This window comes from Pristiophorus japonicus, chromosome 12, assembly GCF_044704955.1.
Source record: "Pristiophorus japonicus isolate sPriJap1 chromosome 12, sPriJap1.hap1, whole genome shotgun sequence".
Lineage (NCBI taxonomy): Eukaryota > Metazoa > Chordata > Chondrichthyes > Pristiophoridae > Pristiophorus > Pristiophorus japonicus.
Genome location: NC_091988.1, coordinates 82020662 through 82044585, shown reverse-complemented (window position 1 = coordinate 82044585; position 23924 = coordinate 82020662). Strand labels below are relative to the sequence as shown.

The following is a 23924-nucleotide window of genomic DNA, read 5'->3' as shown; positions in this document are numbered from 1 at the left end:
ATGGGCTTTGTAGTGAATGCAAAAGGAGTTGAAGTTCAGGTTCATGAAAGTTCGGGGCATATTGATGCCTGATTATTAATGATAGCTTATACATCCCACTGGCATTGTTGAATCCCAATAGATGTGCGTGTACCAATTATGGCCAACATTCGCTGGAAGTATCTTGTTGTATGGCACCTTGGAGAATAGTTCTATCTTGTTGTAGTTGTAGACTTGTTCTGAGGATGGGTCTTCCGGTTTGATTATCACCTTAACCTTTTGTTAACCTGAAGGAGTTAAATAGCTTCTCTCCATGGATAATTTTACAGTGTGATAATCATTCTGAGCTGACTGTGAATTCTGAACTACTAATTAATGCTTTATCATGCTTTAGCACTGTTGCCCGTAACAAAGGACCACTAATAGGTGAGCTCTTTCCTGCTTCTGTGTAAAGCACATGAAGAATGTATTTTCCAACTTCACATTCTGCACAGCTTTCTCACGGTGAGCACATCCTTCAAAGCATGTTTACTGTACTTTCTTTCTATTTGCCGCCTGCTGTGTTTCCAGTCAAGTGGACTCAGGTGCAATATTCATAAGTAACCTTTTGTAATTTGTGCTTCCTATTCCTTGTACACTACTCTTAATTTAACATATCTCTTTCTTGCTCTTGTTGCCGAGTGGATGGCCGATGACGATGTAGTCATGAAAGTTGAAGACTGTGACAGCAACATCCTGTTACTGAGAGGTAGGCTGAAAATTTAAGTACTTGATGCACCTGGATAAGGAAATCATTAAGGGCCCTGGATAATGGGTAGGCAAGGAGCCATGGGAACATTGAGGGCCTTTGGTACAGCACAGCTCTACTGTAAAGCAAATGCTCATAACTGGTTTATTTAAACAATTGTTTTTATATGTATACATTCTTACATTACTCTATATAAATAAATTCATGCTTTAAGCTCCAGGTAGCTCATGAAAGTTAGATGTTACTAAAACAAACTCACAGTCTAAGTGCGATGGGGAACTGCCCCTCACTACATTAAAACTCCAGGGCAACATACATCGACATGATTGTCTCAGTCTAGCACAGACAAAACAGTCAATCAAATTAGTGCCTGCACTATAACTCAGTCTGTTTCAATGTTAGCCTGTACAGACCCAACTCAGTCCCAATCATAATTTCTAACCACAGATGGTCTGGAAAATGTCACTTACCAATGAGTTAAATTCTACTTTTTGACAACCGGAAAGCAATTACAACGAACCAGCATTTTAATTAATAGTAATAGGGAAATGTAAGAAATGTTGTGTTCAGGAAATAGCTCCAAAAAAGAAAAAGGAAGGGAATAATAAAAGTTTTATCTTAAAACAAAGCTTAGATTGAAGTTAGGAGAGCAGAACTAAGTTTATATTTTAGATTATTCAGATAAAATTGTAACATTTTTAAACCTTTTTTTAAATTTAAAAGTTGTTAACATCTTATATCTAGAAGCCATTCAAACTGGAAGGACATACTTGACGCCTGGTTTGAACTGGCTGATATTGGCTGGGGCAGCAGTGACAGTACTGCAATTAGGCTGTGTCCCTCAGCCCGAAAGATGAAAGGCCAGGAATTGTTCCTGTCCCTGATCCCAATCCAGTGGCCCTTGTCAGTCGATATGGGCACAAGACAAGATTGGGCTTGATGTGATGCCTCTATGGTAGAATAACCTGGCAACACTCAATGTCTGGGATTACACATTAGGAATAATAACTTTGAGGAAGTAAAGGAGAGAGGTCACCTGTGGAATCATATGCAACATGAGCTATCACCTTTAGGAAAGAGTGGGTCAAAATTAAGAAAAAGCAAAAAAAAAGTTGCATCTTGCGATACACCATTGAAATACCTTCAATATTCCTAACCCTAATAATTAGATAGTAACCATGAATAAAAATTACCATGGTGGTGGTAGGCCTTGTTTGTGGCTGTTGTGTCTGGGGCTGGGGCTGTTGTTGCCCTGCTGGTTGCTGAAGAGTCTGTTGCCGTGGTTGTTGTTGCTGTTGCGGTTGCTGCAGTTGTTGTTGCTGTTGCGGTTGCTGCAGTTGTTGTTGCTGTTGCGGTTGCTGCAGTTGTTGTTGCTGTTGCGGTTGCTGCAGTTGTTGTTGCTGTTGCTGCAGTTGTTGTTGCTGCGGGGTTGGCCGTGGTTGTTGCTGTTGGGTTGGCCGCGCTTGTTGCTGCTGTGGTTGCCGTGCCTGTTGCTGCTGCGGTTGAGGTTGGCGTGGTTGCTGCTGCTGCAGTGGTGGTGCCTGTTGCTGCACTTGCGATGGTAGTTGCACTTGCTGCGGTTGTGGCTGCCGCGCTTGCTGCGATGGTGACTGCCGAACTTGCTGCTGCGAATGATTTTGCCGTGATGGTGGTGGCTGATTGTGTTGCGGCCGAATTTGTTGCTGAGGTGGCGGTTGTTCCGATTGTTTTCTAGCTGACAATTGTTGTTGCTGCTGTGAGTGCTTCTGTGATCGCGGTAGCTCCGCGTCCAGATGATGCCCAGAAGATGATCGAGGCTGGGTCCATTCGGCAGAACCCAAGTGAGGATCTCGTTGGGATCTCTGCTCTGTATGTTGGCTTCTTTTCTGCGAAGGCTGCTGAGAATATTGCCGGGATTCTTGGCGAAGCTGTTCTTTCGGATGCTGTCTTGATGACTTCCGCGAAGGCTCCTCAGCTGCATGGCGCGATGCGTGTCGGGCAAGCTCTCCGTACTGATATGCAGACTGCTTTTGATGCTCCTTTGAGGAGTATCGTGACTGTGAACGCTCTGCCGGTTGCCATGAATCATCTGGCGGCTCGTTATAGTCATGGCGCGGGTGGCTTCGGTGACTGCGTCTCTGTGATGAAGACTGTCCACCGTAATGTCTGGAACGCTCCCTTGGCTTTTCGAACCAGTCTGTCTCCTCTTGGCCCAAGTGATAGGCTTCAAAAACCAAAAACACATTACAGTCACCCTGTTCTCCTCTTGTGCCTGTGGTTCCAAGACTGTAGCCATGCAAAGGTTCAATGCAGGCAGCTTGCCACATGCAGGGAGTTCCAGGATTAGTTTTATGCCACACAAAATAAACCAACAAAACAAATTACCGAACAAACATACCACCAACAGAAACAATGAGCTGTGCAGCATGCTTAAAACGTTAAAAAAGAGCACATACAAAGGGATAAAGGCACATGCCAATCAATTAGGCTTTAACCTTGTAAGAATTAAGTCTGTTTTATACATGCACATATTTACATTGTTGAAAAAATGTTTTTCTGTTGAAAACTCTGCACTGAGCATGCTTTGTAAATGATCTGTGTGTTAAGTTGATGAGATCACCAGTGATATTCTTTACCTTCACTGTCAGACACAGCACAGTGCATATCATCCATTATATAACCCTCATCCTCTTTGTAAGTATGGCTACGTGATGTCTCTTTCACATCCTGAACATCAGGCAGAGAGTGGCTGGAGCCAAATTGTGATCTGCTGTCTACAACATTTGGTGGGAGTGGCTCTCTAGAGGATCGCGCCACATTCATCTGGTTTCCCACAGGACTCAATGGGCCTTCCTCTTCGGATGCTTGGGCCCTCATTGGAGCACGCCCTCGACTATGGCTCATTCCCATCCTTTGAGACCTCTCCATGCTGTCTCTTTCATAAGATTTACTTCTTGGACTGGCTACTTCTTTCCCTGATTTTTCCATTCCATACATTGAGGAAGACCTTGATCTGTTGCCATTGCTGTACCCTCTCTCTGAATCTTCCACGAATTCTCTACTACTATGACCAGAATATCTCTGTTGGTCATAAATGTTCTTCTTGAGACCGTATGTTATCTCATCCTGAAGCTTCTGTGCCCTAAGGATTACATTGTTTCCTGCAGCTGAAGTTGTGACAGTATATGAAGCAAAATCAGACTCCACATCTTTGGCTTCTTCTATAGGTGAAAACTTGGAGATTTTCTGTTCTATGTTTTGCTTTCTGTGTTTGCTGCGCTTGGCGGATACTACAGCAGGAGCCAATTGCTTTGATGAATGCTTTTGAGACCCATAAGAATAGTTGTGCTTGTCTGTGCGGGAGGAATGTTTGTGATTGTTATCTGCATAGTAATATGAGGATCCACTTGAACTATTTGATATTCTGCCATGGCTATCTGAATTCCTTTGGTATCCATTCTTCCCTCGATGGTCTGATACCTGTAGGTCATACATGTCTTCCTCTGATTCATCACCAGCTTTATTGTAAGCATGGCTTCTATTGGAAGTGGTTGTCTCTGTAAAATCATTCTTTTCTTTTGTATGCCTTGCACTACTATGCTGAGGGGGCTGTTCTACTTTCTGGCTTTCTGTTGCTGAGGAAGTCTCTTTGGTCAATTCACTGATATCGTCAATCATAACATAATTACGAGAAATATTGTGCTCTAGGTTTGCATACAGGGAGTCTGCTGTATAGTTAGTTGAAGGACTTTCTATTGCATTTCCTCTATCAGCAACTCTCATCTCTGCATTCTTGTACTGATCATAGTTGTTACTCATTGCTGTGGTTGTGTATACCTTCTCAGTTGGAGTTGCAGAAATAATTACATTTGGATTACCAATTACTTCATAATTGGTGGGTATTTTCTGTTCAAGATCTGCTAACGATGTTTGCCTTGGTTTCTGGTGTTGTGTCAGGATGTTTGCCTGTTGCTGATACTGAGCAGACTGGAAGGAAGCCTGATTTGGATAGGTAGTAGGGGCATGGTATTGATTAGGTGGCTGGAATCCAGTTACATTCTGTAAACTGTTGTCAGTCTGGTAGTTTGTGTTCTGGGGATATGCATGTGGCTGATAAGTGTTTTGGGAATGCAAGGTGGGATGAGACTGAAAATTGTTTTGTGACTGGTAAGTGTTGGGAGCTGTGTATTGGGGTGGCTGATAACCTGCATGTTGGTAGTTTGTCAAACCTTGAGGAGTGGCCTGTGATGGAGGATAATGTGATGATGTGGTTGGATGCTGTGCCAATGAGAATTCAGAATACTGATTAACTGGAGCAGTGTGTGGCCTAGCTAAGACATTGTTGCTGTTGTACGAAGATATGCGGATGTTATTGACTTCACTGTCTGACATATAGTCCCTGTCTTCTCCCAGGCCCCGTACATAGCCCACATCTCGCTTTGTTGGTTCTTTGACAAAGGTTTCCTTTCTACGATTGATTCCCAGTTCTATGTAACGCAGCTTTGCATCAATTTCCTTTTCTTCCTCATCAAGCTCTGCCTGTTTCTTCTGGAGTTTATTCGATTCTTGCTCTACTTTCTCCAGTTCATGGCTGATGTCCTTAAGGAGTTTATCACGAGTGATCTGGTCAGGTAGGGGTCCCCGTTTACGAGGCAGCGAGGTCCCAAACAACTGTGGATGAAGTGGTGCACTACCATGTATTATTTCTTCGGGTGGTGGACTGGGCAGGGTTCTCTTCACTTTCTTCATAGTGCTCTGCTGCAAATGTCCAATCTGAAAAACAAAATTGAAGATTTTATGTTACCTCTGTGAAATATATCATTTCCTTTTGATGTCTGTCATGAATTAATTATTTTCGCACAAAAAAACAAATCATCCCAAAACCAGGGGAATTGTTTCATAGAATTAGCATAACTAAGTATGCAGCAAACTGCTCCAGTTGGGCTATTAATCCCCCAATATATAGTAAAACCCATCTACAGCTGTAAGAGAGAGCACTGAATGAAAGTTTCGGTAATAACAAAAAATACATTAACATTATCATGGAAATAAATTGTTGGACTTCCCACAACAATCTATTCATTTGGTAACAATCTGTAAAGTAAAATTAAAAGAAAAACCAAGTAGTACTCCCTTCTTTATATAAGACATGTTCAAGATTCAACTAATTAGATAACATTGTACACTATTTTACACTATCTTGGAGCACACTAGAAACAAATTAATCAGTATGCAATACCATCTGTTGGCTGATGGCATATCTACTATCCATGTACTCAATTCCATGGCCTTTCAGAACTGAGATTGCAATACAAGGCTGTTATCTGCAAGTTTTTTTTGTTCAAAACTGGGGACAGGGTTTCAACTCCAATACCCAATTTTGACTTTCAAATCAGTCAAATCTCACTTATTTGGGTAAGATCATTAATGTTGGATATTTTATTCAAATAACCTGTTTATGTATTTATTGTAAGATAAAACACAGTTCTACTCACTTCAATGGTTTTGCAACTATTCTCATTACTCAATGTTTAATTATTGCAGCTAGCAATGTTTTCATTGTCAAGTCTCCCTAGTATTATTTGAACTGATGCAGTGCATATTTGTGTATATTCTTGGTTTTTTTGTATCTGACAGGGAGAACACTTGTGATGCTTCATCCACACTGCATGGATAACAGCCAAGATATTCATCCACTAGGCAAAGAACACCTGAGATGCTTCATCTATGTCACATGACTAGCCGAGATGCCTCAGCCATATCACATGGGAACTAATAATGAATCCAGGACTGGAACTCACTAAACGGAAGCAAGAAAACAATATAAGAAAATATAATGGCATTAAAGACTGACAAATTCCCAGGCCCTGATGGTTTCCACCCCAGGACTTTAAAGGAAGTAGGTGAAGAAATTACAGATGCTTTAGCCATAATTTTCCAAAGCTCTCGATTCAGAACTGTCCCTTTAGATTGGAAAATTACAAATGTAACTCCATTATTTAAGAAAGGTGAGAGAGAGAAACCAGGAAATGATACACCTGTTTGTCCAATATCTGTTGAGGGAAAGATACTGGAATCTATAATTAAGGACAGAGTGACTGAGCACTTAGAGAAATTTGAACTGATTAGAGCGAGCCAACATGGATTTGTAAGGGGCAGGTCATGTCTAATAAACCTAATTTAATTTTCTGAATAAGTAATAGACAGGGAAATGCCTATGGATGCAGTTTATATGAATTTCCAGAAGGCATTCGATAAGATTTCACATAAGAGACTGTTAGCTAAAATTAAAGTTAATGGAATTGAAGGTGAATTATTGATCTGGTTAGTAGATTGGTCAAGTGGTAGAAGACAAGAGATTAGGGATAATGGGTGTAGGGGGATAGCAGAAAGGCTTTTCTTTCCAAGAGTGGACCACTTGATATAAGGGGTCGACACTCTTCCCAATCCGTGTAGCAATCCTCGAAGTTAATCGACGTAGATGGAAGGCAAGGTTCAATGATCTTTTAATCACGAACTGTCCGGGAGCAATTTCTCAACACAGCCGCCTATGAATGGAAATGCTCACTGAACAGCAAAATCAGCCATCCTTTATACAATGTTCAAAAGACCATTTGCTTTCCCAATACAACCTCCCACAACTCCTGATTGGTTACCTTATTAGTAATATCTTGGATTGACAGACCAGGTTCTGGCCTTCCTAGAGTGACCTCACTTGTTAGAATATGCTGACCTGGCGGCCTTCTGATTATTGGGGCTATTGAACTTTGTTATAATTACATGGTTAGGACTGGACCTCACCTTGGAATTTAAACGAGCTAACCTCGGCCTTTGTAGTGGTCCATTTTATAAGGGTGTGTAAAGGAAAAAACAGAACGATTAATTACAGGAGACCCCAGCACAGGAAACCCAGATGAGCAGGTAAACAGGGCAAGGGGTCAAAAGTGACAATGGAAAACTCCAGCTGGTCAAGCAAGAGAGATAAGATAACATTCCAATGTGCTAATAAACCTTTGAAACACAGTGAGGTTTATTGAGTACTGGAAATAGGATTTCAGCCATACCACTTTTCTGGATAACTAACTGAAAACATTTCGTATATTCCCCTAATGCCAAATTTTCCCTCTTACAATTCTCCCCTTTGGCCCTTGGCTATATGCCAAGTAGGCCATATTCCCTGAAAACTACTTCCCTATGGGTGAGTCTCAGGTATGTCCGTCTGTCTGGGTGGCCATTTCCCAAACTTCAGGACCTCCTGTGACTTTCCTTCCAGGGCTATATAAGGTAAGTCCTTTCTGCTGGACTGTTCGAATTTCTGTCCCTCATTGCATTAACTACTGTGCGTGCCATAGCATGTCGCCTGCTCCGATTATCCCTCTTACATGGGTATATACTCGAATTGGAAGGAAGTGATTAGTGGCATCCCACAAGGACATGTGCTGGGACCTCAACTATTTATTTTATTTATTAATGACTTAGATAACACAATAAAGAGCCATATATCCAAGTTTGCTGATGACAAAGATTGGTGGCATAGTCAGTAGTGTAGTCAGGAGCATAAAATTACGAAGAGACACTGACAGATTTAGTGAGTGAGCAAAACTAGTGGATGGATTTCAACAAAGGCAAGTGCGAGGTCATCCATTTTGGACCAAGCGATGATAGCTCCGAGTATTTTTAAAATAGTGAAAAGCTAGCAACAGTGGAGGTCCAAAGAGATTTAGGGGTCCACGTACACAGATCACTAAAATGTAGTAGTGAGGTACAAAAAAATAATCAAAAAGGCTACTGGAATGTTAGTCTTTATATCTAGAGGGCTAGAATATAAAGGGGAGGAATTTTTGCTACAGCTATACAAAGCCCTCATTAGACCACATCTGGAGTACTGTGTATAGTTCTGGGCATTGCACCTTAGAAAGGATACATTGGCCTTGGAAGGATTGCAGCACAAATTGACCAGAGACCAGGGTCAGATTATGAGGAGAGATTATGTAAACTCGGCTTGAACTCCCTGGAATATAGAAGGTTAAGGAGTGGTTTGATTGAGGTTCTTAGGATTTTGAAAGGAATTGATAGGGTAGGTAGAGAGAAACTTTTTCTATTGGTGGGGGAGTCTTGGACAAGAGAACATAACCTTAAAATCAGAGGCAGGCCATTAAGGAGAGAAGTTAGGAAACACTTCTTCATATAAAGGGTGGCAGAAGTGTGGAACTCTCTCTCTCTCTCTCCTACATAAAGAACAGTTAAGATGCTCATATATCACGTCAAGAATACTTGAGATGCTTCATCCACATGTCATGGCGAACACCTGATGAAGTGTTATACAACTTTGTTTTGTGCTTTTCCTTTCTCCTATTTTGAAGGCATTGATTCATCAGGCAAGCAGAGTTTCATGAGTAACTGTGGTTCTCCAGTATCTCAACCATGTAACCATTCCTCATGTATGAGCCCTTCAAACAAGTGATAGTGTAGCGGCAACGTTCCTGCTAAGCTGCGCGGCTATGCAGTGGTCTGGGAGTCCCACGCAGGCTGCTCATTGGCTTTTACATAGAAGAAACTGCACATGCACGAAAATTCAAATGAGCCGTGCAGCCAGTTAAAGGGACCATGCACGAAAAAGAATTAGAGGGAACATTGTATAGCAGTAGTTATTTGACTAAAAAATTACATTTTGCAACAGAATGCAATCACGCGTAGAAACTCTGACTAAATTTTTCCCATTGCTAGCCCAGGGGTAATGAGATTATTTATATCCCATCTCCTGTCCTGGCTAAGACAGAATCATAGAATTATATAGCATAGAAGGAGGCGATTCGGCCCCTCATGCCTGTGCCGGCTTTTTGAAAGAGCTATCCAATTTGTCCCACTCCCCTGCTCTTTCTCTATAGCCCTGTATTTTTTTCCCCTCCAAATATTTATCAAATTCTCATTTGAATGGGACTATTGAATCTGCTTCCACCACCCTTTCAGGCAGTGCATTCCAGATCACAACAACTTGTTGTGTAAAAGAATGTTTCTTCATATTGCCTCTGGTTCTTTTGACAATCACCTTAAATCTGTGTCCTCTAGTTACTGACCCTCCTGCCACTGGAAACAGTTTCTCCTTATATATTCTCTCAAAACCTACCATGGTTTTGAACATCCCTATCAAATCCCCTCTTAACCTTCTCTGTTCTAAGAACAACCACGCCAGTGTTTCCAGTCTCTCCACATAACTGAAGTCCCTCATCCCTGGTATCATTCCAGTAAAACTTTTCTGCACTTTCTTCAAGGCCTTGACATCCTTCCTAAAATGTGGTGCCCAGAACTGAACTCAATATTCCAACTGAGGCCTAACTAGTGTTTATAAAGGTTTAGCATAACTTCCTTTCTTTTGTACTTTATACCTCTATTAATAAAGCCAAAGATCCCAGATGCTTTTTTTTTACAAACTTCTCAATTTGTTCTGCCACCTTCAAAGATTTAGGTACGCATACCCAAGGTCTCTCTGTTACATTGTACCATTTAGTTTATATTGCCTCTCCTCATTCTTCCTAATAAAAATGTATCACTTTACACTTCTCTGTGCTAAATTTCAGCTGCCATGTCTGCCCACTTCACCAGTCTATCTATGCCCCCCTAAAGTCTGTTACCAACCAATTCAGAACAAACTGGCAATTGAACTTGGACCTTCTTTTTTATATGGCTTTTAATGCTACACCGGCGGTTGACTTTATCCACTCGGCCATCAAATAAGTACTTAAATTTTTGTTTTAAATCGCTCAAATGCCAGCGAATTAAACTCTTGAAAACAAGTAAAACAAAATGCTGCAATTTTGTTTCCTGGATTTTATAGTCTATGCTACCATATCTTGTAGATATTGTTCGGCAACATTATTGCTTTTATCTAAGTTAAAATAAGTACAGGTATTTCCTCACTATAGTACTTTCCAGCAGAATATAGTTTGTTGCTCTCTAGTAGTGAAACAATAATAAAGATACTTTCTGTAATATCTCTCTCACCGAAACACTAATATAGGTTTATGGCTCCCTCACTGATATAGAAATGATATAAAGCATCTAACATATCCTCACTGTAAAGTGGTTATTTTCCAATTATTTATGACTCTGTCATTAATATAGAATGCTTTTCTGTAATGTGCCTTCACTAAAAAACATGCTGTTTATGGCTCTCTCACTGAGAAAAATGACATAAACACCTCTCTGTAATGCATCCCCTCATTATAACATTTTATTTTGACATCTTTTCAATGACTATCAGTAATGAAATTATATAACAAGTCTCATTCTAGAGCAAGGTGTTTATTGGTCCCTCAACAGGATTACATAGACAAATTCTAATGAATTTTAGATGGACTTACAAAATATCTGAAATGAAGATTACTAGATTTTTTAACATCCCTTGAATCCTTTCCGATTTTTGGTTTGTTCACCTCATTAATTACGAGAACCATTTGGTGGTCCCGTGCAGTGGAAAAAGTTACCTTTCTCAATTTGCAATGGAAAGCCATGATCACAGCACATTCCTATATGGATGGAAAATGGTGCCCTTTCTTTCCTGTGGTAAAGGCATTTCTCTAAGCTCAGGTGTTCTTTTTATTTTTTATTTTCTTTAAGCTACATTGCTCTGTATATATCTTAGTGTTCACAATGCTGCTGTCAATTTTACTGCAGTCTCTTCATTTTAGACAACAACTTGTATTTACATAGCTCCTGAACATACAGGCGCGACAGCTGCAAGAAAAATGCAGGGAACAGCACCAACCCTTGTACATGGCCTTCTTTGACCTTACAAAGGCCTTTGACACTGCAAGGGACTATCCTCCACCATTTCGGCTGCCCCCAAAAGTTCGTCACCATCCTCCGCCTGATCCATGACGACATGTAAGCGGTGATCCTGACCAACGGATCCATCACAGACCCAAACCACATCCGGACCGGGGTCAAGCAGGGCTGCGTAATCACATCAACCCTCTTCTCAATCTTCCTCGCTGTAATGCTCCAACTCACACTAAAGAAGCTCCCCGCTGGAGAGGAACTAAATTACAGAACCAGTGGGAACCTGTTCAACCTTCGTCATCTCCAAGCCAGATCCAAGACCATCCCAACCTCTGTCGTCGAGCTACAGTACGCGGACGACGCTTGTGTCTGCGCACATTCAGAGACTCAACTCAAAGTCATAGTCAACATCTTCACTGAGGCATATGAAAGCATGGGCCTTACACTAAACATCTGTAAGACAAAAGTCCTCCACCAACCTGACCCCGCCACACAGCACTAACCCCCAGTCATCAAGATCTACGGCGCGGCCCTGGACAACGTGAACCACTTTCCATACCTCGGGAGCCTATTATCAGCAACGGCAGACATCGACGACGAGACTCCAGTGCGCCAGCGCAGTCTTCGGCCGCCTGAGGAAAAGAGTGTTCGAAGATCAGGTCCTCAAATCTGCCACCAAGCTCGTGGTCTACAGGGCTGTAGTGATACCCACCCTCCTGTATGGCTCAGAGACGTGGACCATATACAGTAGACACCTCAAATCGCTGGAGAGGGGGACTACAATGGTTCAGCCGGAGATATGAGCAGGATCCAAAGAATATGGCTTTGGTTTTCCCAATGTTTAGATCCAATACTAGCTGTCGGACAAGTAGTTGGTCAACACAAAGGCCAATAACTTGCCTCATGTAAATACCTCCATGGACAAATAGAAGAACCTCACAACGCACACTTCAAATTGTTGGGCAAACCAAAATATAGCAAAGAACGCAAAGAATTTGTACGGCAAATATATTTTGGTAATCTTGCTGTAGTATAAAATATTATGTGCAATGGTTAAGTCAATATGAATAGTGACAGCTTTGCTTTTTGATTAAAATGTCAGACTTGAGGGTTGCAAAATGAAAATCCCCTAAGGCCAAGAATACCATTTTGATTGGACTTTACTCTTTAAATCTATTCCTTCTCCTCCTTTCACTTTTAGTAAGGATTTTTCCATAACTGTATTGTTGGTAAAATACCAGCATGAATTATACTGGGTGTTGTGTAATGAGAGAGGATTAATTAGCAATCTCATTGTGCGAGGCCCCTTGGGGAAGAGTGACCATAATATGGTGGAATTCTGCATTAGGATGGAGAATGAAACAGTTAATTCAGAGACCATGGTCCAGAACTTAAAGAAGGCTAACTTTGAAGGTATGAGGCATGAATTGGCTAAGATAGATTGGCTAATGATACTTAAGGGGTTGACTGTGGATAGGCAATGGCAGACATTTAGAGACCGCATGGATAAATTACAACAATTGTACATTCCTGTCTGGCGTAAAAATAAAAAAGGGAAGGTGGCTCAACCGTGGCTATCTAGGGAAATCAGGGATAGTATTAAAGCCAACGAAATGGCATACAAATTGGCCAGAAATAGCAGCGAACCTGGGGACTGGGAGAAATTTAGAACTCAGCAGAGGAGGACAAAGGGTTTGATTAGGGCAGGGAAAATGGAGTACGAGAAGAAGCTTGCAGGGAACATTAAGGCGGATTGCAAAAGTTTCTATAGGTATGTAAAGAGAAAAAGGTTAGTAAAGACAAACGTAGGTCCCCTGCAGTCAGAATCAGGGGAAGTCATAACGGGGAACAAAGAAATGGCAGACCAATTGAACAAGTACTTTGGTTCAGTATTCACTAAGGAGGACACAAACAACCTTCCGGATATAAAAGTGGTCAGAGGGTCTATTAAGGAGGAGGAACTGAGGGAAATCTTTATTAGTCGGGAAATTGTGTTGGGGAAATTGATGGGATTGAAGGCCGATAAATCCCCAGGGCCTGATGGACTGCATCCCAGAGTACTTAAGGAGGTGGCCTTGGAAATAGCGGATGCATTGACAGTCATTTTCCAACATTCCATTGACTCTGGATCAGTTCCTATCGAGTGGAGGGTAGCCAATGTAACCCCACTTTTTAAAAAAGGAGGGAGAGAGAAAGCAGGGAATTATAGACCGGTCAGCCTGACCTCAGTAGTGGGTAAAATGATGGAATCAATTATTAAGGATGTCATAGCAGCGCATTTGGAAAATGGTGACATGATAGGTCCAAGTCAGCATGGATTTGTGAAAGGGAAATCATGCTTGACAAATCTTCTGGAATTTTTTGAGGATGTTTCCAATAAAGTGGACAAAGGAGTACCAGTTGATGTGGTATATTTGGACTTTCAGAAAGCTTTCGACAAGGTCCCACACAGGAGATTAATGTGCAAAGTTAAAGCACATGGGATTGGGGGTAGTGTGCTGACGTGGATTGAAAACTGGTTGTCAGACAGGAAGCAAAGAGTAGGAGTAAATGGGTACTTTTCGGAATGGCAGGCAGTGACTAGTGGGGTACCGCAGGGTTCTGTGCTGGGGCCCCAGCTGTTTACATTGTACATTAATGATTTAGACGAGGGGATTAAATGTAGTATCTCCAAATTTGCGGATGACACTAAGTTGGGTGGCAGTGTGAGCTGCGAGGAGGATGCTATGAGGCTACAGAGTGACTTGGATAGGTTAGGTGAGTGGGCAAATGCGTGGCAGATGAAGTATAATGTGGATAAATGTGAGGTTATCCACTTTGGTGGTAAAAACAGAGAGACAGACTATTATCTGAATGGTGACAGATTAGGAAAAGGGAAGGTGCAACGAGACCTGGGTGTCATGGTACATCAGTCATTGAAGGTTGGCATGCAGGTACAGCAGACGGTTCAGAAAGCAAATGGCATGTTGGCCTTCATAGCGAGGGGATTTGAGTACAGGGGCAGGGAGGTGTTGCTACAGTTGTACAGGGCCTTGGTGAGGCCACACCTGGAGTATTGTGTACAGTTTTGGTCTCCTAACTTGAGGAAGGACATACTTGCTATTGAGGGAGTGCAGCGAAGATTCACCAGACTGATTCCCGGGATGGTGGGACTGACCTATCAAGAAAGACTGGAGCAACTGGGCTTGTATTCACTGGAGTTCAGAAGAGTGAGAGGGGACCTCATAGAAACGTTTAAAATTCTGACGGGTTTGGACAGGTTGGATGCAGGAAGAATGTTCCCAATGTTGGGGAAGTCCAGAACCAGGGGTCACAGTCTAAGGATAAGGGGTAAGCCATTTAGGACCGAGATAAGGAGAAACTTCTTCACCCAGAGAGTGGTGAACCTGTGGAATTCTCTACCACAGGAAGTAGTTGAGGCCAATTCACTAAATATATTCAAAAGGGAGTTAGATGAAGTCCTTACTACTCGGGGGATCAAGGGGTATGGCGTGAAAGCAGGAAGTGGGTACTGAAGTTTCATGTTCAGCCATGAACTCATTGAATGGCGGTGCAGGCTAGAAGGGCTGAATGGCCTGCTCCTGCACCTATTTTCTATGTTTCTATGTTTCTATACACATTCACACATTGTTGAATGTTTACAATCAGTATATATATGTGAGCTTTGAAAAAGTGTCAACATAACAAAGCAAAGTTAGCTGCCCAATAGTGCAATACATTGATGTATTTGTATGGAGTAAGAGCATGCAGTTTTTCTCTCCTAAATCTGCTTGTTTTATTTCCTCCTTCTATGCAATGTGCCATTCCCTAAATGAAAGGATGAGCAGACGAGGCTGTGCTGACTGCGCTCCTCAACCACCCATGAGGAATCTGGACAGTTCCCATACCTTTTTCTCCTTCCCTTTATGCAAGTGCCTCATCTGCAATTGATTTGAGATCAACAACTTGTCTTGTCATATCCGGGAGAGAAAAACTGCATCCTTTTACTCTATACAAATATATCAATGTATTGCACCATTGGGCAGCTAACTTTGCTATGTTATGTTGATATTTTTTCAAGGCTCACACATGTATACTAATTGAGAACATTCAACGATGTGTGTATAATTAATGCAGGTATTTTACCAACAATACAGTTATGGAGTAATACATAATCACAAAAAATACCTTTTGGGAATATAAATAAAAGGAAATGGTAACATTGAACATTAATTTCTACTCTGTAGTTAGAACCAAAATAATATGAGCCATAAAGACCTTTTGTTCAGATAATGGTAACATTTAATGGATCACTGTATTATGGCTACCATGTCCAGTATAAGGATTAGCAAAGAAAGCAGGCACATAACAGAATATATACATAGAGATGAAGGGGGCTAAATTCAATAACCCCAAAAAACAGGCGCGATGATCGTGATGCGCGATCAACCCACGCCTGTTCAATGTGATGCAGGCAGCATGCCAACTTCGTGCTGCCTGATCATTTCAATTATTTAAGCATGCAGCCAATGCTAACCACGCCATTGATTGGCTGCACTCAACAGCAGGGGGCCCAAAATCATGAGAGGCTAATATCAGTTAAAGCTAGCCTGCAATACTTAAAGCCAGCCTGCACTTCTTAAAGGGGAGTTACATTGTGGCTGGAGCAAGTGGTGGAAGTTGTTCTACAACTGATTCTGACATGGGAAACACTCAATAATGGCACAACATGGGAGAGAGCGGGCTCCAAGGTTTTCTGACTCTGCACTGGCGGTCTTGGTGGAAGAGATGAAAAGGAAGAAAGATGTGATGTATCAACAGTGCACCAGTCGGCCCTCCAGACACACACTCAGAAGCCACTGGGAGCAGATAGTCATGGCGGTCAATGCCAGAATATCACAAGAAATTCAGTGACTTCACACAAGTGGTCAAGGTCAGTGAATGCATCTTCAAATACCATATCCTACCAATTTCACCACTAGACTCAGCAACTGCTCAATGAATGATACCCCATCATTCACCTAACAACAATCAGGACTCATAACTAACATTCATAGCTTCACCGCACCCTCACACACTTAGCACTGCTGCAAGCCTCACAACCACATCTCACAGCTTACACAGACAGCCAACTATGCAACCATGACTGCCACATCAGACAAACAGACTGCACGACACTCATGAACACACTTCCCTCTCTCTTGCAGGACAAGGTGATGCAAAACCGGAAGCAGTAGGAGCTAACCAGCGGGGGACAAATGTGCCTGCATGACATTAGCCTCATGGGGGAGACAGTGCTGGCCTTTATTGGAATGGCCATTGCTGAGGCCATGGTCAGTGGTGGGGATGAAACCACAGATGATGACGGTATCCTCATATCTAATCCTCCTTCTCACGTCCCACTTACCCCTCATCCCACAAGCTTTTCTGGTTTACAAGCTGCAGATGGTGTAAGAATGTACTTCTTGCTTGTAGATGAGCAGTAGTTTTTCGGACAGTACTTAAAATTAATGTAACAAGTAGGAAAGTGAACAGTAGCCGCAGCTTTAAATAAATTGTCAAACATCACATCAAGGATAAACAGACTCTACAGTGAGAAGCTGGCACACCTATCCCACAGATATCTGTAAGTAAATACGTTTTCTTAAAAGCATCATTAAAACACTCTTTACATGCAGCACTTTCATATTATGAGTATTATATCGTTTAATAATTTAGCTGGGGGATCCGTAATTACGAATCGATTTAAAGAGGTGTCCTTCAACTAAAAAAGTTTTGAGAACCATTGATTTGGAATTTTTATTTTGTCGTGGCTTTTATTTTTGCATTGTGGCCAAGTGGACACTGTGGTGGTCAGTGACAGAGGGTATTGTGTTCCTAACACAGATGAGACTGCACACAGGGAGGTTAAAGGAACAGTGACCTCAGTCTTTATTAAGACACTCCAGAATGAGGAACAGGCCTTAGGGGCCGGCTTATATACAGTGCTCCCAAGGGATGTTGGGATTGCATGCTTTACTGATATACAACAGAGGGAAGGTAATGTGTGGGACAGTTGGTGAATGGGGAAGTGGGGTTTCATTTACTAGTATCTCACTCAGATAAGTTCTTCAGACCCAGGCAGAAAGGGACTGTCTCGATTGCTTCCTCCTCAGCTGCTCGGCATATGGCTGGTGGCAAGAGCTGTGCCCTCATGATGGTGAGGTTGTGCAGCATGTGCAGACCACCATGAATCTTGATACCCGCTCTGCCAAGTACTGCAAGACTCTTCCAGAGCAGTCCAGGCAGTGGAAGTGTTGTTTCTGCATTGCCAATGGTCTGCTCTATCACATTTTCTGTGGCAGCATGGCTTTCATTGTATGCATGCTGCCCACGTGTGCATATGTTGCGCACCGGAGTCATGAACCATGTCGTCAGCAGATAGCCCTGGTCGTCCAGTAGCCACTGTTAGATTTGACGTGGTGGCTCAAATGCAGCTGGCACATCAGACTGCCATAGAATGAAGACATCATGACTGCTGCCAGGTTAACGGTCACTGACCTACATGATATGCTGTATATGATCGCACACCAGCTGGACGTTGAGGGAGTGGAATCCCTTTCAATTCCGATACATGGCAGAGTTGATGTGCGATGCCCGCAAAGCGATGTGGAAGCCTGCAATCCTAGCGAAGCTGCGTTCTTCTTCCGCCTGCTGCTCTCCAGCAAGAGGCAATGAAATGTAGTCAGCTCTCTTGAACAAGAGAATCTCAGTGATTGCCCTTACATAAACTGTGAGATGTTGCAACTATCTCCACCTCCAGCCAGGAATGAGCGTGACACATAAAAGTTTATCGCCATTGTCAGTTTGTGCACAAGCCTTGAAGACAGGAAAAAGTCCTTCAGCACGTGCCACACCATTGCCTGTAGACTTTTGCAACTTGAAACAACTATAGAAAGCACCAAACCACTTGTAGAATCATACCAACAGTCAGAAGAAATCAACCAGAAACTAACCTGTAAGTAGTTGATGATCCCTTTAAATAGCACTGATGGGAAGGGGGGAGGGGGCGTGGGGGTCCTTCCTTTTGCTGAACTCAGGTTCAGCAGTTCGAGCTTAAGAGAGGGGTGTGTTGCGCTTCAAAATGGCACCGTTGGCACCAAATCAGTGTTCCACGCTAATTGAGGTCATGATCTGCCTGCTCTGCATACTTCATGTGAACACTCACTATGCACGCGCATTCTAACACCCTCATCACTATGCCATCCAGTGCGATATGCTCACCAAGTGTTTGTGCGTATGGATGTTACTTTTGACTGCTATGGGCACTCGCAGCGCCCAAAAAATGGGCGCTACGGATCCGAATTTTGTGCCCAAAGAGACAGATAAAATGTACAAACCTCATTATGGTCTGATGTTAATACATTGCTCTTGTAAAGTATCCCTATTTCCATTGCAATAAATAGGGATCACTGCAGGCTTTCTCCCCATCTTTCTAGCAGTTGATCACTGATTATGGAGTAAGGAATAGCTCACATAATGGCAGCTCTCATAAGAAGTAAAGTGGAAAAATTTAAATTGTTTTTAAAAAAAGCAAATAATGGTACATAGAAACATAGAAAATAGGTTCAGGAGCAGGCCATTCAGCCCTTCTAGCCTGCACCGCCATTCAATGAGTTCATGGCTGAACATGAAACTTCAGTACCCCCTTCCTGCTTTCTCGCCATACCCCTTGATCCCCCGAGTAGTAAGGACTTCATCTAACTCCCTTTTGAATATATTTAGTGAATTGGCCTCAACTACTTTCTGTGGTAGAGAATTCCACAGGTTCACCACTCTCTGGGTGAAGAAGTTTCTCCTCATCTCGGTCCTAAATGGCTTACCCCTTATCCTTAGACTGTGACCCCTGGTTCTGGACTTCCCCAACATTGGGAACATTCTTCCTGCATCTAACCTGTCTAAACCCGTCAGAATTTTAAACGTTTCTATGAGGTTCCCTCTCATTCTTCTGAACTCCAGTGAATACAAGCCCAGTTGATCCAGTCTTTCTTGATAGGTCAGTCCCACCATCCCGGGAATCAGTCTGGTGAATCTTCGCTGCACTCCCTCAATAGCAAGAATATCCTTCTTCAAGTTAGGAGACCAAAACTGTACACAATACTCCAGGTGTGGCCTCACCAAGGCCCTGTACAACTGTAGCAACACCTCCCTGCCCCTGTACTCAAATCCCCTCGCTATGAAGGCCAACATGCCATTTGCTTTCTTAACCGCCTGCTGTACCTGCATGCCAACCTTCAATGACTGATGTACCATGACACCCAGGTCTTGTTGCACCTTCCCTTTTCCTAATCTGTCACCATTCAGATAATAGTCTGTCTCTCTGTTTTTACCACCAAAGTGGATAACCTCACATTTATCCACATTATACTTCATCTGCCATTCATTTGCCCACTCACCTAACCTATCCAGCCTCATAGCATCCTCCTCGCAGCTCACACTGCCACCTAACTTAGTGTCATCCGCAAATTTGGAGCTACTACATTTAATCCCCTCGTCTAAATCATTAATGTACAATGTAAACAGCTGGGGCCCCAGCACAGAACCTTGCGGTACCCTACTAGTCACTGCCTGCCATTCTGAAAAGTACCCATTTACTCTTTGCTTCCTGTCTGACAACCAGTTCTCAATCCACGTCAGCACACTACCCCCAATCTCATCTGCTTTAACTTTGCACATTAATCTCTTGTGTGGGACCTTGTCGAAAGCCTTCTGAAAGTCCAAATATACCACATCAACTGGTTCTCCTTTGTCCACTTTACTGGAAACATCCTCAAAAAATTCCAGAAGATTTGTCAAGCATGATTTCCCTTTCACAAATCCATGCTGACTTGGACCTATCATGTCACCATTTTCCAAATGCGCTGCTATGACATCCTTAATAATTGATTCCATCATTTTACCCACTACTGAGGTCAGGCTGACCAGTCTATAATTCCCTGTTTTCTCTCTCCCTCCTTTTTTAAGTACTACTGACAGTAACCAAATCCAGGCTTACAATCCAATGGCCTTATTCCTTTCCAATCACTCCCATCATATAAAGGCACTCACAATGGTTAAATAATGTGGAACTGAGTTATACAGACCAGGAAGATTAAAAATTCTATCTCGTTCTATTAAGTTATTACTGAGACCAGATTCAGTAATAAGGCCTCAGTGGCCATGTGCAAGGAAGAGGAGGCTGGGGCAGAACGTGTAAATAAACAGAAAGCGTGCATGTGTGAATCTTAGTGGAAGGCATGACCCAACTCAGTTGTGATGTCTCCTACAGTCGAATAACCCTGATCACATTCACTGTCTAGATACAGGGAAAGTGGCCACTTGGCTGAGGTACTGGAGAGTTGTCAGCCCCTATGATGCAAAGCTTATTACAGAACTTTTAATACTCAATGTAATGAGTGCAAATGATTCCTGACAAATTTGGCTTTAACCAGTGAGACATTTTAGCAAACTAATCATTTGTTTTTCTTCAATGTTTTGATACTCTGAGTGCTAGCAGGCTTAATTTATTCCATGTCCTGTAGTGCAAGATTCACAAGCTGATTATCTTTCCTTACTTTTCACTGAAATCTTGATTCAAGCAGAATACTTCCTGTATTTATCAGGGTTTAACTGTATTTGATGATTTTACTCTAATGATCTAAATCTTTTTCTAAAGCCCATCATTAGAAAGTACTGTTCAAGGATATTAACTCCAAATGTAATATCCTTAGGGATCCCCATAATTTCTTAACAAATATGCTTAATCAACATGAAGTAATTACATATGCCATTGATTTGTACAGCGATGTGGAAGTTTTGTGGAATAGATAACAAATTGTCCAGATGGATTGAGAATTAGTTTAGCAATGAAAGAAGAGATTGGTGATATATGGAAAATGGTCTGTCTTGAGTATAATAACTAGTGTGTTACACAGGGATCTGTTCTATGGACCCTGCTGTTAACAACATTATTGAATGGTACGGAACAATGTATCTATATTAAATCAGCTGATTAGACAAAGCCATGAGAACAGAAACAAGGTTGAGTATCTTGAGAAATTTATATAGACGGGCTGAAATATGGAAGAAGGATATTATTGTGGACAAAAGCACAGTATAATGCATATTGGAATAGGTAACAGTAAACACATGTATAACATGAAAGGGTACCATTTTAAGATAGACAAAGCTTACTATCCCGGGGATACATCAAGTGATTCCCCTTAAAGGAACAACATTATTAAATAACATGAAAGGGCTAGGGGGAAAAATTTGTGTTCGCCAGCAAAGTTGCCATGTCACCAGCAACTGTAGTTAATAGTCGCTGGAAATGGCCGCAATGCTAACCAAGTGAAATTGGTTTGGGGGGGGGACATAGAGATAGGTAGCGCAGTGCTCACCTTCTGTGCAATATCATCCTGGTGGCATTGCTGGAGGGATCTGGGAGGAAGTTCCTGTCCAGGTGCGGCATTGCAGCTTCCCACAGCCTCTGTGAGCAAAGTTGTGGAGCATGCAAGGAATTGTGGGTAATGAAGAGGTCTGAGATTTAATGGGGTCATGCATATTGAAGCAATACAAAATAAAATACAAAATACATTTTTTCAGCCATTTCTGCCTTTCAAAAAAAATTCAATATTTAAAAGAAGTTCCAAATATGAATATTCAGTAGAAAGCTGAATTACCTTCCTAACACCAACAAATGGGAAAACTGCCTCAGCACTAACACAACTGGCTCAGCAAGCCAGGAAAAGGGCACCGAGGTCTCACACGGAGCACTCCAGATTTGTGCAGGGAGTCAACACTGCAAGAGTGGCCCTCTACTCACAGGGGCCAGGAGGCCCACCAGAAAAAACAATGTGGGAGTACATCACTAAGGCCATCACTGCCAGCAGTGTCACCCCCACCACCTGGCTCCAGTGCTCAAAGAAGTTTCATGACCACAGATCTTTGGTCAAGGTCAGTGAATGCGTCTTCAAAAACCATCTCCTACCAACTGCACTACTAGCCTCACACACTGCTCAATGCATGACCCTCATCAATCTGCACCAATGACAAGGCACATCTCCATTCCGAGCCTCACCTCACCCCCTTGAAGGAGATGGTGCAGGCCATTCTTGGCAGGGACATGGTTGAGACCTTGGCCCGCGGCAGAGCTGCAAGGATACAAGATGAGGGTATGCTCATACGTTATTCTCGTTCTGGCATGCACCTCTTACTTTTCCGCCACCCCTATAGTACAACACGACCCTTGTGCCTTCCTCATTTCACACACCTAAAAAATGCAGCCTGCCCAGCGAGTGGGTGAACAAGAAGAGGCAGCCTGCCCAGCCAGTGGGACCGCAGGCGGATGAGTCGATCCCGGATATCCCGGGCACAAAGGGGCTGTCTGGGATGCATTCTTCCATCTGATTCCTCCTCTTCGGCTTCCTTCTGTTCTGCATCTTCCTCTTTCCTCTGCAAGCGGATGCTGTAAGTGTGAATGACAGCATAAAACGCTGGAAATACTCAGTTGGTCAGGCAGCATGTTGACCTGAGATGTGAATTCTGTTTTTCTCTCCAGCGTGACCTGCTGGGTATTCACAGCATGTTCCATCTTCGCAAAGGCCTTCATTTACCATCCGAGTCATTGTAGGCATCCAGTAGCAGCAAACATTTAAAAAAACTTTTCACATCTATTGCAGCAAGCCAGCAATTCAATAAAATAAAAAAAAACAATCCAACCCTTTAAACTCAAACTTACCTGAATGATTGTGTGTCCCTTTAAGAGCTGCAGACATCGCCACAGTCAGCCTGTTGCATGCTAGGTTAACCAAGTGCTGAATTCAGCGTTAGGATCGAAGTTCACGTTGGCTACGTTAAGTCGGTGTTGCACACCAGCTGACGTCACCACGCAGTCATTTTTTTCCCCAGGGTGCTGCCAGATACCTGCAGCACAAAGGGGGAGATCAATATGGTAGCTGCTGGGGGACCCAGCACCAGCTGGCGAAAGAGCAGCGGCTGCCATTTTATTTTCATTTCATGGGTGCTCAACACAAGAATTTCTAGCCCTCTGACTTTAAGTTGGACCAATGAGATCAAAGGTAGTTACTCAGACTGGCAGAAGGTGGTATTCCACAGGGATCAGTGCTGGGACTATGGTTTACAGAAACGATTTGGAGTCATGAATCAGAGGTACAATTTCAAAATTTGCAGATGGCAGGGGCGGCGGTGTTATGGTTAAGACCAAGGAAAACTGAAACAAAATATAAGACGTAAGCAGAATGGGCACGTAATTGCAAATGAACTTCAATATAGGTAAGTATGAGGTGGTACATTTTACGAGGAGGCCACATACTCATTTGAAAATAAGATTCTAAATGGGGTAGAGGAGCAAAGTGATCTTGAGGTACAGATTCACAAATCATTAAAAGTAGGTTAACAAAGCCATAAAAATGCAAACGAA

At 42.5% G+C, this 23924-nt stretch overlaps 1 protein-coding gene across 1 annotated transcript in view; it reads right to left on the bottom strand.

Annotated features, from left to right (window-relative positions):
* Positions 1–23924, bottom strand: part of LOC139276790 (protein bassoon-like) — a 646194-nt gene that overhangs the window by 27724 nt on the left and 594546 nt on the right. Inside the window, exons 7-8 of the mRNA XM_070894795.1 lie at positions 3343–5479; positions 1921–2930 (exon numbers count right to left, since the gene is read on the bottom strand). Coding sequence (XP_070750896.1) covers positions 1921–2930; positions 3343–5479 — 3147 coding nt within the window. The remainder of the gene's footprint in view (positions 1–1920; positions 2931–3342; positions 5480–23924) is intronic.